The sequence below is a fragment of the Harpia harpyja genome, chromosome 8, assembly GCF_026419915.1.
Source record: "Harpia harpyja isolate bHarHar1 chromosome 8, bHarHar1 primary haplotype, whole genome shotgun sequence".
In the NCBI taxonomy this organism is placed as follows: Eukaryota; Metazoa; Chordata; class Aves; order Accipitriformes; family Accipitridae; genus Harpia; species Harpia harpyja.
The window spans coordinates 5,941,736-5,957,321 of NC_068947.1; the positions used below are offsets into that span (position 1 = coordinate 5,941,736).

Genomic DNA, 15,586 nt, shown 5'->3' on the forward strand with positions numbered 1-15,586 from the left:
AAACACAAATCTCCCCCACTTGCAGGTAAACTGTTAAACCAGTCTCTGAGAATAGATTGGCATAAATAACTTCCAAAACATATCATAACCCTAAAAAGACTCCTCCCTGTCCTAATGACCAAAGCATCCAATAGAAATGTGACAAGAGACAGTAAACGCAGAGAGAAAGAGAGGGAGGAAAGAACAAAGATTCCACAAGCCTGAAGAAAATGAGCATTGTGTCCCTTTCACATACCCCAAAATAAAGAGATCTGCCTTTTGTATGCACAGGATAGCAGATAAACTTATTGCCCACTATGCTTCCCTTCCTGAGGCCTGTTCTGCCTCATTTTTTAGTACTAAGAAAAATCATTTTCCTGGGCTCAGTTATTGACCGCTACCAAAGATAGCTAATAGGCTACAGAAACAGAAGGCAAATGGATGTTCACACTCTGGTGTGGGTTCTTTTCACCCTGCTCCCTTCCCTCCCCTCGGAAGCAGCAGCAGTCCTGCGCACAGCAGAATTGCACAAAGAATTCATGGGCAAAAATCTGACTGATTATGGTAGCCATGGACCAGGTTCATAGCCGTGCCCGTTCAGGTGTCCTGACAACTACACCAGTCGAACTGAAGCAGTGGAAACCTTTTTCTGCAACAGTGAGAAAGCCACCACCCCAAGAAGGGGCATAAAGGAGCCTAAATCCTTTCCCTAAGTGTACAAATATTTGGATTCAAGGAAATTTTCTATGGAAAAGAAACACATGAAGAACAGAAAGCATTAACAACTTTCCCACCTGGTGACAACGAAGAGGTAAGACAAGCCAGAACAACATTTCTTAGCGAGGCAGACTAAAACCAAAAAAATGTCACTGCCTCAACACTTACGGCACGTTCATGTGGGCAGGTGGATCAGCTCAAGACACAGCTTAAAATCTGGAATGATCTGGCGGAGGAAATTTGTAGGCATATCTTCACGTGCCTTCATAGTTGCCTATGACTAAATTTGTGGTCATCATTTGGGGGAAAAGTCATCTCAGTAGTCTGAGTTTACATTTTGGTTCTTTTCTGTTGCCTCATGGGGAATTGCACAATTTAGAAATATACTGAGTGGTAGGACCTACATGAAACTATAAGCTCTTCAACCTGTTTTAGGTAAAAGACAATCAAATGAAGCAGTAAAAAAGAAAAAAAAGATAAACACCATTAACATTTACACGAGAGAGCGCGCACATATTTTTAGTTTTATATTTTTATATATATATGTACACACACACAATCACACCAAGTATAGGCACCTATTGTAGCCAGTTAGTTATTTAGCTACTCCTCCTAGGTTCTCTCTAAGTCAGAGGAGAGACATATGCTTCTCCAGAAGGCAAATAGCCCCCGCTCAGCTGGGCTAAACTGCCCTCTGGAAGTGCTGCTTCTCTTTTACCATTGTCTGTGCAGAACTAGGAAGAACAGATATTGCAACGAAGCTGAGCTGGGTGGCACAAACCTCTGCAGTAACTCTTGGACATTTCTTCATGGTGTGAGGAGGTACAAACATGAGCTGCTGTTGCATTGCTAGTGAGGTGAAGACAATGGGATAACTACATTTGGCCAGCCAAATAGCTTTCTAGATTCCACCAACTCTGCCGATCTCAGTCTGAGCTTAAACACTTACCTCACACTTATACACACTTATACAAAAATAGGTGTCAGAAGCTGACTCTTCAACCCTACTACCTACAGTATTCCAGTAAGGACAGGTGGCAGATACACAACAGACACATGTCACAACATGACACAACATGTAACAGAGGTTACATGTCCTCTAAAAAAAAAAAAAAAGTAAAGGCAGACAAAACACTGAAGAGATGACATTACTGTATTTCTATAATCTGGTTAACTTAGTAGATAACAACTGATACCCGGATACGAACAGCAGAGCTTGTGGCTGCTTGTACCAGAGTTTAAGGGCACATCCTCCTAACCTCACCTAAAGGAAACCCACAGATGACAAAGTTATTTGGGGGGGAAAAAAAGAAAAAAAAAAATATATATATATATAGCCCACAAGGTGAACAGGGTATCTGAAACTGTATAATCCTAAACCCAGATGAGAATAGATATGAAGCATAATAGAATATATATATAAAAATATAATACATATAACAAGAACCTCTGTAATGAAATTTATGTGAGCCTACATCTGATTTCCAATGTCATAGGCTCTAAATAACGTCATTCAATCTTATCCTAAGCAGCTCAATACTGCCATTTTAGGGTACTTGGTAGGTATCATAACATGAGATGATTCCCCAAATCCCCAGAAAGCTATACATAAAATCAAGGGATTGACAACACAAAAATAGAAATGATAAACCTAGAAAGAGTACTATTGCACATTTAAGTAGCTATATATTTTCATTACTATATTCAACCTCTGAAAATGCAATTATTATACTAACAATTTCAGAGAAGATAAGCCCAAATCTAGTTAACTATACTGAGACTAAAGGTGGCAAAACTATGATAAGTAACCATAAGTCAAGGCTGACTTTCCAGAATTCCCAAACAACATGCATTTTACCGGAAAGAAAAATCCTGAACATCAGTTTAGAATCTCCTAACATAATTACAGCACTGCCACAAAGGAGGACAAAGGTCCTCCTCCAGAAAGTTGCTATTCTTTTCAGTGAGGTGAGGAACCCACTGGAATCATTAGAAAACAGACCGAGATAACAATTCTGTACTACTAATCACTGTAGTTAAAAAAAAGAAAAAGAAAATTTTCCATTTCATATGTGGGAGAAATGGCAGTTTCTGTGGTGACTATCAATAAACTGCAATCAGGCACCCAGGAGAAAACACGCAAAATGAAATGGTATCCAGTGAAAATAAATGACTCAAATGAAAAATGTGCACAAAAGGATAAATGCATATGTGGAACTTTGTACTGACAGAAGAGATTGAATTTCTTGTCAGCAGTTGAAAGAAAGAAAGCCTAAACTTCTGACAGAAAATGAAATGGGGCACTTGCTTGGTGATGATATAGACAAAGTTATTCTTGTCAAACATGCTGTCAGTTTAGGCAGTGAGATTTGATATGCTACAGTATACAACTGCTGCACAGTGCATAATACAGAATGGCTAGTATTGTGAAATTGTGCAAATTCACATGCAGAAAACCTGTGCTATGGCAGCTATATGCTCACAAAAAGGCAAAGTTTGCAGCATTTCGTAGAAGACAACTATTTTTCTCAGTACAGTCTAAGAACCTTCCACAGAACAAGTAGAACTGGTCTTTGAAAAGCATTTGTAATTTATTTATTCCTTATTTGTATTCTTCGTAGGTCATTATTGCCTTCTTACATATTCAGCAAGATATCTGTCCTAAACCAAAATTAATACTTTTCCTCAGTTATGCACTATATAATTTATCTTTTTTATATTAACATGTTAATAATCACAATATAAGCATTTTTCTTTTACCTGCCTTGGGAAAATACACTTCTGGTCTCACAAAGAAAACACTATGTGAACTTCAGCCATGTGTTTTGAATAGTGTGGTATGAGGTATAACTGCAAAAGGCACAGATACCCTTTCAAGCTCATCAGAAGAATATAGTAAAAGCTACTGCTGGATTTTCACAAACGATTTTTATTGATTATTCACTTTTCAAATAAATCTGCTATACAAAATAAATGGAAGAACTAAATGGCAGATTAGACTGTACCAGTAAAAACTGACGATCACAGGAAGATTGAATGGCAGAAGTCTTCAAAGTTTTGGTAACCACTCAATCTCATTCCTGTCACTCCAAGTTGGTGGGCTACAGTGAAACATGACATATGCTTAGTAAGACCATGAGAGAGCCCATCCACTTCTTTGGATGTGGGAGAGCCTGTTTTAGAAAAGCCTACACAAACAGGGATGAGGCATCCTAGAGAAATAATAAGATCAGGAAAACATGTAGTAATTGGAACCAATTCAGGAATAATGGCAAACCATCTTATCCATTCTACCCCATTTCTATTTGTGATTTTTTGTGCTCTCCTCCAACAGTCTTACTTAATACAACACAACCTCACGCTTAATGCTACAAAAGCTTTTCCCATCTAATCTGTGTTTGAAAAATCTGTGTTTAAAGCTGGTAGGGTTTGAATACTAATCTGCAAGTGAAAACAGGACCATCCTTCTGGTGTGCTCAGTAAACTTTTGAAGACAAAAAACATACGTCAAGCAAATGAGCATATACTATGTTATTTAACACATTTGACAAATGGGATTTTTCTTCTACCTTGATTATGAGAACATACGCAAATGAGAAATTAAAGGAAGAAATATCTATCTTCTTGTTTGCAAACACCCACTTTATATGTGGGATTTCTGACAATTAAGAGCTGTTTATTTTCCTGGGAATAAGTTTTAAGAATGCTTACATCTCACTCTAGTAACAAAGTACTACATCGCTTAATGAAATAAGCCTTTTACTTTCTAAAAGAAAATTAGCATTGATTAGGGTTTTATTCTAAGTTCAGAAACAGGAATGGCAGAAGCAGAATACATCATTAATGTATCCACTCATAGATAAGCTGCAGCATCAATACATTTTCTGTTTTTATCATAAAGATTATCCAAACTAAACTAATTAAAACAAAATGTTTGACAAAAAAGTAGCAAAATCTACATATCTGTTTCATTGCTGACTTCCTGACCACTTCTGTTTGATATCCAGCTAAGAAGAACAGCCGTTGCATTGCCTTCCCCATTGAGAATCAGCATCTAAACCTCCCTGTGAAAGTATTCAGCTTTCCACTAATGCAGCACTATGCAGTAACTTGAGTCTACACAGCTGCTCCATTTCCTAGCTTTTCTTCTCTTCTTTCTGGGTTATTCTTTCCCTGCACTGAAAGCCTCCTGTTCCCCTCTTTCATCTCCTTACCTACATCAAAGCACATCATCATGTGGAAGTGACACTGAAATTGCCATTGTTATTTCAATGGAGCAAAATCACAGTCTCAAGAGATAGCAGGAATACTAGTATATCAATATTATAAGGTACTTCTTGACCACATGCTGGGCTGTTAAGCAGGTTTTTAATAAAACTGTTAGTTCTCTGAGAAGGAAAAATAAACCACAAACCAGCAAGCTTAATCCAGATGACAAACTACAGTAATATAAAACAAAAATAAACAAACAAAAATAATGAAACTTATTTTCGGACTTGATCCTTAGAATGCATTTGAAAGGGTTATTCATTTGTATGTTTTTTAGGACTTAAAGCTTCAAATACAAATATATATTTATATCTATGTGCATAATAATCCTCATTGATTTCACCAGTTTTACCCATTTTTATAGGACTGTAGATTATACACTCTTTGAACCAACAATGTCCTTACCTTGTGCCTTCTAGAGCAGCACATTAATCATAATGTAGTTGAGTAGTATGACATTAAACTATGTTAAAAAGTGTCTTTGGCCCTTTGTGCTACTGGATTATTGCATCTATCACGTCAATCTATGGTTTATGAAATAAAAATAAAAATATACCACAGAACCTGATTGAACATAGATACCGTCTTTGTCCTGCTCTTTAGGCACATTTATACACGTTATGCACCGATATGTTGTCAGTTACCAGAAGCTACCTTTTTATGTTGGAAAGTGCTTCTTTCCCCTCCATCCCATCCACTCAAATAAAAATACAGCTATTAACACAAAACACTATTCTTTTACCAAAATATATGATCTTACCAGCAAACTAGGAACTCAATGTGAACAGACCTAATCAGAAGGACTGTAGCCTGTAGGAGGTCTCAATCCAGAACTGTGCTAACAGTTCCCACTCTGCGCAAAAGCACATGTGCCTTGTTTTATATAAAAACAACACTGAGAAAATATGGGTACTTCCCATACAATAAATTCTTAGGTATAACTTCAGGCACTGCAAATTTTTCATATTATTAGCAGTGAAACTCCCGCAACTAATGGAAAACTACTTAGGTTATAGTCTAAGTGAGCATGAAGGTGGTAATAAAAATAAATGTGCTATGTATTTCATGCCAAAGTTATTAACTTCACTTCATTTATCATATGCTGTCATACTTTTAGTAAGTCTACACTACCAATAATTCATCAGTCACCACAGATTATTTCAGATACATTTGGTAACCTGTGTATATAGTATAAAGCATTCTCCAGTTATTGTTTAACTAGGTGTCACATGCAGTATTCTTTGTCAAATTTCAGTGAAAAAAACTGTGATTAAATTCATCTACAAGCCTAATATTAAATGATTACATTCATAAAATACCAAGATAAATCCACACTAGCTTCAAAATTATGTCTAATATTACATAAGCTGTATAAAATGTCACATACAATTATTGCTAAAAAGACAAACCAGAGGAGTAATTAACACAGTTGAGAGTTCATATCACTAGAAGTATGAAAGCAGAAAGTAAAATTAATTATTTTCATCTCCCTCATATGGTTACTTATCAAACCAGACCTCATGGGGACACATGATGTACTTCAACTAGAAAATAAAAAGCAGCACATAATTAAATGACTCCTTGGAGTAACTGGTTTATATCCTTGAAAATTCTCCAGAAAGTATTCTAACTGTGTGAATCACCTCAACTATTATACTGCTGTCAGTTCAGACAAATGATGCATGCAAATACATGCATATGTAAACAAACAGCGTGTTTATAATGCAACAATTTAATATAATTACATCATCAGGTAATTAGAATGTGCAGTTATGCAAGTCTCACCCTTCTCCTTCTGCTACCAAATGAACTGATAAGTACTAGGGGAAGATTAATCTTTATTAGTGACACTTGAGCTAATGGTTTCTGAACATGAAAAGCAAAAGAAACACCTAAAAAAAAAGTGAGATTTTCCTAGACAAGCAACTTCTGCTATACAGAACACTTTCCGCACAGCAAGACATTATTTTCCTAGTTGTTTAAAAAAATAAATTAAAGCTTGAGAGTGAAAAGCAGAAAACTGCTGGATCACTAAAGGCGAGATAAACATTTTTAGTGACAAGGAGATAAAGCTACTAGTGAACTCAGAAATTCAGGTTTTTTTCATTATTTGTATAAAGAATTTTTTATCAAAACATTGCTTTCTACCTATTGCCTAAAAATAGCAGATTAAAACAGAATCTTAACATTTCAGGACTCCTAGTGACTATTTTCACATTATCCAAGTCCATGCAACCACATAAAGAACAAGACAAGCCCCGCAGATCTAAGTCCATATGTCATATTTAACCATAATATCTATGGATTCTATAACCTAGGTAGTCGAAGTTTCTTTCAAAAGACTTGTGAGACAGTGATCTTTAATCAGAAACTACCATTTTGTTTTACTTCCTAGGATGTGGATTCAGCTTGGCTGATGAGAGGAAAAAAAAATATGAATTCACATGGAAAAAAAAAAAAAGAATTGGAAAACTGTAATCCTGGCTGAAAGCATTTAGGTTCTTTTCTATGCTATGGCTTGTGGTTATACTACATATACTGGATGTTAAAAAACATATTAAGGACATAGACTGTATTTGAATGTGCCTGTTCTTATACACATACAATTTACATAGCAAATTTCTTGGGATACAAGTCATTGCCTCATGTATTTTATAGGGTAAGAGCATTTCTGGCCCACAGTACTGAGTAAAAAAAAAAAAAAAAAAAAAAAAGGCTTATCATTATTTATGGTTTATGGGGCTGATGATATGGATTAGCGAGCAACAACCACTTTCCACAAAGTACATAAATGCATATTTCTGAGATTTCAGTGACTTATTAAAGCTCCTTTTTGTTTGAATCTTTTGTGTGCATAAGCTGTGCATAAGCAGCCACTCTTCTGTCATGTTCTTACATTTCATCCTTATGCATCAAAGTGAATTGTGAGGGAGAGCTCTTGCAAGCAGGGTATGAAGACTAGAAGAATCAATGCAGCAATAACTAAGGAACAGATCAAAAGCCATACTCTCTTTCCTGACCATTCAGCTGACATCAATAAAATAGTTTTATTGACAAAATTGTGCTTTAAGAAGTAAAAGTCCTTAATGTTTGCTCCATTATCCAGTTTTGTAGCAACATAGATAGGCAATATTTGCACCGCTACCAGGACACCGTATTTATTTGGACAGAAAGATTTTACAATGAATACCATTGATATGGAGCATTGTGTTATGACTATTGCAAATATTACCCATCTTAATGAATTAATTAATTTTACAGCTAAGAACTCTCAGACTATTAACTTCTTTTTTTATTTTTGAATAATTTCCTTATGTCATTTAAATTATTTTTTTAATGAAAAGTTTTATCTAAGAACAACCATAGCATAATATTTGGCTTCATGAACTGTAGAACAGTTCATAAAGTGACCTTTTGCTATTAGGTGGCCTCAGTGCCAGAGAAGGATGAAAGACATATTTAACTTGCTAGTGTATCTGTAGCCATAGCCTCCACTAATTTATTCCCATACTTTGTTTCCAACTGACTTTTACTGGCATTGTCCAATCACTTTATATGAAACTCACATACACATAATCAGAAAAATCTATCAGGTACTAGTAGAGAAACAGAAGTTTATGTAAGTTTGTGTTTTTGACTGCACATAGGTCCCTCCAGTAATGGTGAATTGCTACAAAAGCACTGTTTATCATTTGAGAATAATGCAAAGTCTCCAGAAAAACCTGCAGTCACTACAACAGCTTCACACACGTTAACACATTGTATTACTGAGTAAACAAATGCACTGCTTGGTTCAAATATTTTACAGTTAACTTCCTTGAACTTAAAACATTTGCTGTTAATGAAATCCCTATTCTAATAGGAGAAATTACTAAAAATGATGCCTTAATTACTAAGAACACACACTAGCAAAAAGATACATCCTTTTAAATTAATTGTAGTTAATGACTATGTCTCAAATCCGTGATAATTTAATGAAATGGAAGAAGATGCAAATCTTGAATGGCTACTTTACTGTAGTTCTTTAAAAAATTACAGGAAAAAAAAAAGGTCTTTTCCAATTATAATTTCTAAAAACAACCACATTCTGTTTATTTAAACATAAGTTTCCTTATTCCAGTAGAAATAAGGAACTTTTCTTCTAATTGAGGAAGAAAAAAAAAAAAAAAAGAAAAAAAAAGATGGTTCTACCAGCTTTTAGAAGGATATCCACCAGACTCCCTTCAGGACAAAGGCATTTGAAAATCCACTTGCGCTTGTTATATTATGAGATTTCTTTTGGAGGCTTAAAAATGGTATAGAGAGGCTGACACAGTGATAGGCCCAGGAAGAAAACCAAGTCAGTCTATGTAGAGACAGGTCAGCATGCAGATGCAAATGAAGAAAGCCCACAACAAACCACACTATCAAAATATTTCCTCCTTCAGCCATCAACTCGAACTAAAGTCTAAAATTATTTTGCTGTTGGTGGACAGGTACATATGAACCTTTTGGGAGCAAAAGACAATGTAACAACCACATTTTTGCCTCTGCATACTAATGTTTCTTCTTAAGATTTAAGAATAATTTATCTTGTACAGCCAAGATTAGTGAACAGAACAATGTTTGCTTTTTGGAATTGAAACAAATAGAGACTCTACAACAGTTTTTACCCTTCCTGTCTTAGAAGATCTGTAACTTAAATACCAAAAACATGGAAAGAAGAACTGAAAATTTAATCTTATGCCTCAGTTGAAGTGCAGAAAACTATTTCGAAGAAAGCTTACAGTTCAAAACAATTGTTCACATGATGGATATTTTTATGTACTTCATTAATTATTTATGGAGGGAAGGATTTGTATGAATTTATTTTTCCTTTCGTCTATAGCTCTGGTTGGTTTCTATGTGGAGATTAAAAAAACCCAAGATACTAGTTGAAAAGATAACCAGGTCTACAAAGCTCCATTACAGTTAAAAATGAAGTATTTGACCTAAATTTTTAGGTATCTCTAGTTTGCCAAATAATCCATTTTTCAATGATCAAATAAAAAATAACTTCTGCAAATACTTGATAATTCAATTGTTTTAGCACCATTACAACCAAAACCCTAATCTAGATAATATATAAAAAGATGGCCTATATTGAAAATTAACCACTCAGTCTAGAACTATCTTCCATTCAAATCTGCTCTCCAGGATCATGCAACTGAATTCAGAAACACGTGAGGACTTAAGGGATATTACTATAAAATGAAATTAGCATAAAGACAGATCACTATTAAAAATGTGGTTCAGACTTCACTTTTGTCTAGTGCAACAACTGCAGATTTCAGAGTGTTGTGTAATGGAATTTAGCCGCAGTTCAGTCAAGCAGTTAAAACCATGTATTAATACAGTAGTGCCAAAAGAAGGTTAGCAGTATTTCCATCCAATGTACTTAACATATTCACTTACAACTAAAGTTTTCCACAGTATGTTTTTCATAATTACATCAAGGCATAGAGCCTTCAGTGCCTGGAACGTCCAGTTTTAAACTTTCTGTCAACATGAAAGTCAGGCACTATCAGGGAATATTGGAAGAAAGGGCCCTGCCTTCCAAACAGTCAACTAATTCATATTTAGGAAATCTAAGACCTCACACAGACATATGTGTATACTTCTCAGTAACTGTAGTGAAGAAAAGAAAATGAAAGTATAACAACATATTTCAACAGCACCACCTCAACTAATTATTTTTCTTTCCCCTCAAGATTCTCTGGAACACCAAATACAACATTCTCTCTCTTTTTTAAGATTTTTTTTTTGTTTCCAGAGGAAAATAACTGTCTGAAAACTGTCCAGCCATTAACTATGAAAATTTTAATCATTATCTCTTTTTATTATCACAGCAGAGCGTGTTGACAATAATCAGCCAAATACGAAATTAATATTTTTCATGTGTTTGAAAGTAACGGAGGAAAACTAATTCAGTTAAGCTACAGAGAATAAACTTGATGCAATTTATATAACTTCTATAAATATCAGAAATGCTTAATAAACTCTCATGTCTGTCAAGTGCTCAATTCAAGACGGTAGCTTGGCAGAGTAATTCATTTTTATGTGATGATAAAAAAAAAAAAAATCTAAACACCCATTTCAGCAAAGTTTTCTTTCTGTACATTTTAAAACTCTACTTCAAGACACATTTTCCAAATGTGTTATACGCTCAAAGATGTCAGACAGAATCATGATGTGACTCATGTTAAATCCCTATAACAATTTCCAAAGCAACACTTAAAGGTTAGCAGTAGAACCAGTTCTCTTTTTCAAAACAACTTCAGTTTTGTTGAGTAGCTGCACACTGGAAAAAAACCACCACTTTGGATACCTGACATGTCTCTAAACTGAAGTGCTTGACTTACCTGCCACTGTTTCATGAGCTCCCGAACCATTTTGGCATCCTCTAGTATCTTTTCTTTGTGTGTAGCATCCTGCAGGACATTTGCAGTTGTTTCAGCTTCTGTAAGCCAAGCAAGGAACTTTTCGAGATCCAGGTAGAATTGCTGCAACATTCTTAGGGCTGATTCCAGTGCAGCTTCACGCTCACAAACCCTGCGCAAGTACAAATAGTCAAATGCAGCACTATTAGGAAGAAAACAAATCTTAACCATTAAATCCAAATATAACAAAGACACACTACATATTTTTCATGTACTAATCAAGGTGAGTTTGCAGATACATTAGCTACAGAACTTGCGCTGTACGTTTGGCAGGTAGGGCTCCTTTTTATCTTTTTCTCCTGAGAAGTAGTAACTGGAATTCATCTGGTAAAAAATTAAGCAAAAATACTTCTTTGAAAGTACTATGCCTGAAACATGCACAATTAAAAAAAAAATAAATCAAAAATAAGTCCCTGATTTGTTTTAATCAAAGATTGTTTTCTTATTTGTCATTAACACTACAGTGGAAAACTTGTTTGTTTTTAGAAATCACAAAATAGTTCCTGGCCACTGCATGGTGTGATGAATTTAATTATTAGTTTTTATGACTTGAAACCTTTGGAGATTGCGTTCAAGACCTTATACCCTAATAACACTCAAGTTTGGGGTGGTGGGGGTTTGTGTTTTATTTGGGCTTTTTTGGGGTTGGTTTTTTTTTTTTAATATGAATGTAATAAATTACAAGATCTCTATCAGTGACATGATAAAATACAATTTTTAAATACACAGTCTACGTATCTCTATGTATCCTTGGGGAAGATCTAAATCGTAGATTGGGAAAGAGCACTAAAGGCTCCAGCAATTCTGGTGCTGAGAAAAACATTAAAGTATATCTGTGTTCTATCAGCATTCATGTGCAATGTAGGTGTCACATGTACTCACTGATTTTTTACATTGAACTTGAGCTAAATATGGATTTAGAAACGTGAGCAGGTAAGTATGACATAATGTTCATTAAGACAAGGCTGTCAAGGCTACTTAGCTATTGTATTACATGCATATTTGTTTGACATCAGCATGACAACTGAGTAATTTTTTAAGCTCAGACAGTATATAGTAAAGTCATTTGATAATTTGTGTTACTTCAAGTGGAATGAATGCAATTTGATGCACACCTATGTTTAGTCTACAAATCCATGGTGATCTGGATATTTCTAGATAGATTTCCTGTCTAGTTTTATAGTTATTTAGACAGACTAAGATACGAGATTTTAGCAGATATAATTTGTCAAGCTGTAATTTATCATAACTTCACCAGAGGAGGCCATGAAATTTCTAAGTGCTAATCTCTATTTCAAATCCTGTTTGCTGTCATGAAGAGATTGTACTCCTCGATAAGTAACGATATCATCCTAAAACCTAGTACACTAGTTGAAGTAAGAAAAGAAACAAAAAATTAACACAAGTTTTGCCAAGTGGCACTGACTCAACATGTTTTTCAACAAGCATGTAAGTAAATTGCAGCACAGGATAGCAAGAAGAGAAAAATTCATTCAGAGTACAGGCGGGACAACCATTTCAGAAAAAAAAAAATCCTCCCTAAGAGACAAATCTCACAATAGCTACCATATTTCTGTCATAGTTTTAATCCTTTAGCATCTTATTTGCTTTTCCCAACCATTTTGTGAAAAAAAAAGGAATTTATTCTTGGATCTTTTTTTGATTCAAAAACTGAGAAAGCTATTGAATGCCTCACTACAAAGTCATCCACCAATTTTTTAAAACTTAAAAACAGACTGGATTTTAATCTCAGATGCACCTGTGTTTTGGGTTTGTGTGCTGGGCTTTTGGTAGTGGGGAAGGGGCCGCAGGGACGGCTCCTGGGAGAAGCTGCTAGAAGCTTCCCCGGCTCCAAATTGGACCCGCCTATGGCCCAGGCCGAGCCCGTCAGTGACAGTGGTAACACCTGTGGGAGAGCAGATTTAAGAGGGGAAACCTGCAGTGAGTAAGGGGATTGGAATGTGAGAGGAACCCCTCTGTGGATTTGGAGGTCAGTGAAGAAGGAGGGAGAGGAGGAGGAGCAGGAGAGGGTGATGCCCCTGCAGCCTTTGGCAAGATGGCGGGTTGTGCCCCTCAGCCCATGGAGGGGAGCAGGGGAGTAGAGGCCCCCCCCAAGATGGCCGGGACTCCATGGGAAAGCCTGCGCTGGAGCAGTCTGTGCCTGAAGGACTGCAGCCCGGGGAATGGACCCACGCTGGAGCAGTTGGTGAAGAACTGCAGCCCGTGGGAAGGACTCACGTTGGAGAAGTTTGTGGAGGACTGTCTGCCATGGGAGGGACCCCACGCTGGAGCAGGGGAAGAGCGAGGAGTCCTGTCCCTGAGGAGGAAGGAGCAGCAGAGACAAGGTGTGGTGAGCTGACCCCAACCCCCATCCCCTGTCCCCCTGCGCCGCTGGGGGGAGGAGGGAGAGAAAACCAGGAGTGGAGTTGAGCCCGGGAAGGAGGGAGAGGTGGAAGGAAGATGTTTTAAGATTTGGTTTTATTTCTCATTATCATTGTCTTGATTTGATTGGTAGTAAATTAAATTGATTTTGTTTTTTCCCCAAGTTGCGTCTTTTGCCTGTGACCATAAGTGGTGAGTGATCCCCTCCTTGTCCTTGTCTTAACCCACAAGCTTGAGCTTTTCTTTGTATTTTCTCCACCCCACCCGGGAGGGGGGAGGAGCGAGCGAGTGGCTTTGGGGTGCTTTGTTGCCAGCTGGGCTTAAACCACAACGAACTGTTGCCATCTACAAGAATTCTCCACATCATGGCACTGCTTAGCCTGGATTAGAATGTGTCCCCAGGGGCCTCCTAGGAGGATAGAGAGACACACTTAGCTTCAGAATAGTGAACGTGGTCTCTTTCCAAACTTTATTCTACAGGGACAAAAACATGGCTTGTGGTTAGGCTGCTCTTCAAATTTAAAACAACCGCAATGAAAGAATTTGTTGTTCTTTTGTTAAACTAAAAATTAATTACATAGATATCACAACTAAATATACTGACAATATACACTAAATCAGTATAAACTTAGAAAAAAAGTAAGAAACAGAAAATCTTTCACCTGGAAAATACTGTATTGACCTATTTATCACTTTTAGCTCAAAAATATCACCATATTTATTCAACAGAACTTGGAAACGGAATGAAGTTACATAAACTAAAAATATTTTATCCAGTTCTTCAGAGCACAATTCTATTGTAAGATATGCTTTATAGCACTACTCTAATTCAATTTTCAGTGTGCAACATGATAGCTAATATCACTGCCTTTGCAGAATCAGGTATAACACTTTTTTCACATGCAGTTCCCTCAAAATATTAAAGGCACATTTTTAACTACAATCCACCTCAATTCCTGTAAATACATAGCAATGGTCTAATAACAGCATTCTGCAAATACACAGTGAGATTTAAAAGGGGGGGGGGGGGGGGGGAGCTTAAGTCTATTTGTGTATATTTAACTTTTTGCATGGTATCCTGGGAAGTAGGACCCAAAGCTACATTCATCCACTTGTGCAAATACCTAGTGCATTTTTAATCTACAAAAAATAAGAACAAAAGCACAGATATGAAAATATATTCAAAGGAAGAGCTATTAGAAGTATTACTCAAAATCAGATTTTATGTTTTAGTGAAAATTCCAGAGTATATGAAAAAAAATACAGCATTTTATTGATCTGGGTAAAGAATTAAGTTTTAGTTATGAAGAATCTTCTGTGATGCACAGAAATCTTATGCCACATAATTCCTTCAGCCTACAGAAATGTGTTGCTCATCTATAAGCATACTAATACACTCACCACAAAAAATCTAGTACTTTGCATTTTAAACTTTGATACATCTAACACGCAATAAACTTTCAACTACATTGACAGCTCTGCGGCATATCAATAAGCTTCACTCTACTTGGCTTTCTAATTACTTCAAAATTATGAGGTTAGAACAGACAAAAGAAGGTCTAAAAATGAAAAATAAAACTGAGTATCAAACCCAGCATGCGATAAAGTAAATTGTACAAAATTATAGGGGAGACAAAATTCATATATTGAACAAGAAATTATTGCACAAAACCAAAATAAAGATGCTTCCTGTTTAGTCTGTATCATCTAAATATGTTTAATTCCATAGCAAATGCGAGCTGTAAAAAATAATATGAAGTAAGCAGAAATACATTTTAGTG

At 36.1% G+C, this 15,586-nt stretch overlaps 1 protein-coding gene across 21 annotated transcripts in view; it reads right to left on the bottom strand.

Moving 5' to 3' along the window:
* The window catches only part of DMD (dystrophin), a 1,317,358-nt gene that overhangs the window by 249,406 nt on the left and 1,052,366 nt on the right, over positions 1-15,586 (bottom strand). For all 21 annotated transcript variants that reach the window (XM_052795054.1, XM_052795067.1, XM_052795065.1 and 18 more), the window contains one exon: positions 11,346-11,535. In XM_052795054.1, the coding sequence (XP_052651014.1) occupies positions 11,346-11,535 (190 nt within the window). The remainder of the gene's footprint in view (positions 1-11,345; positions 11,536-15,586) is intronic.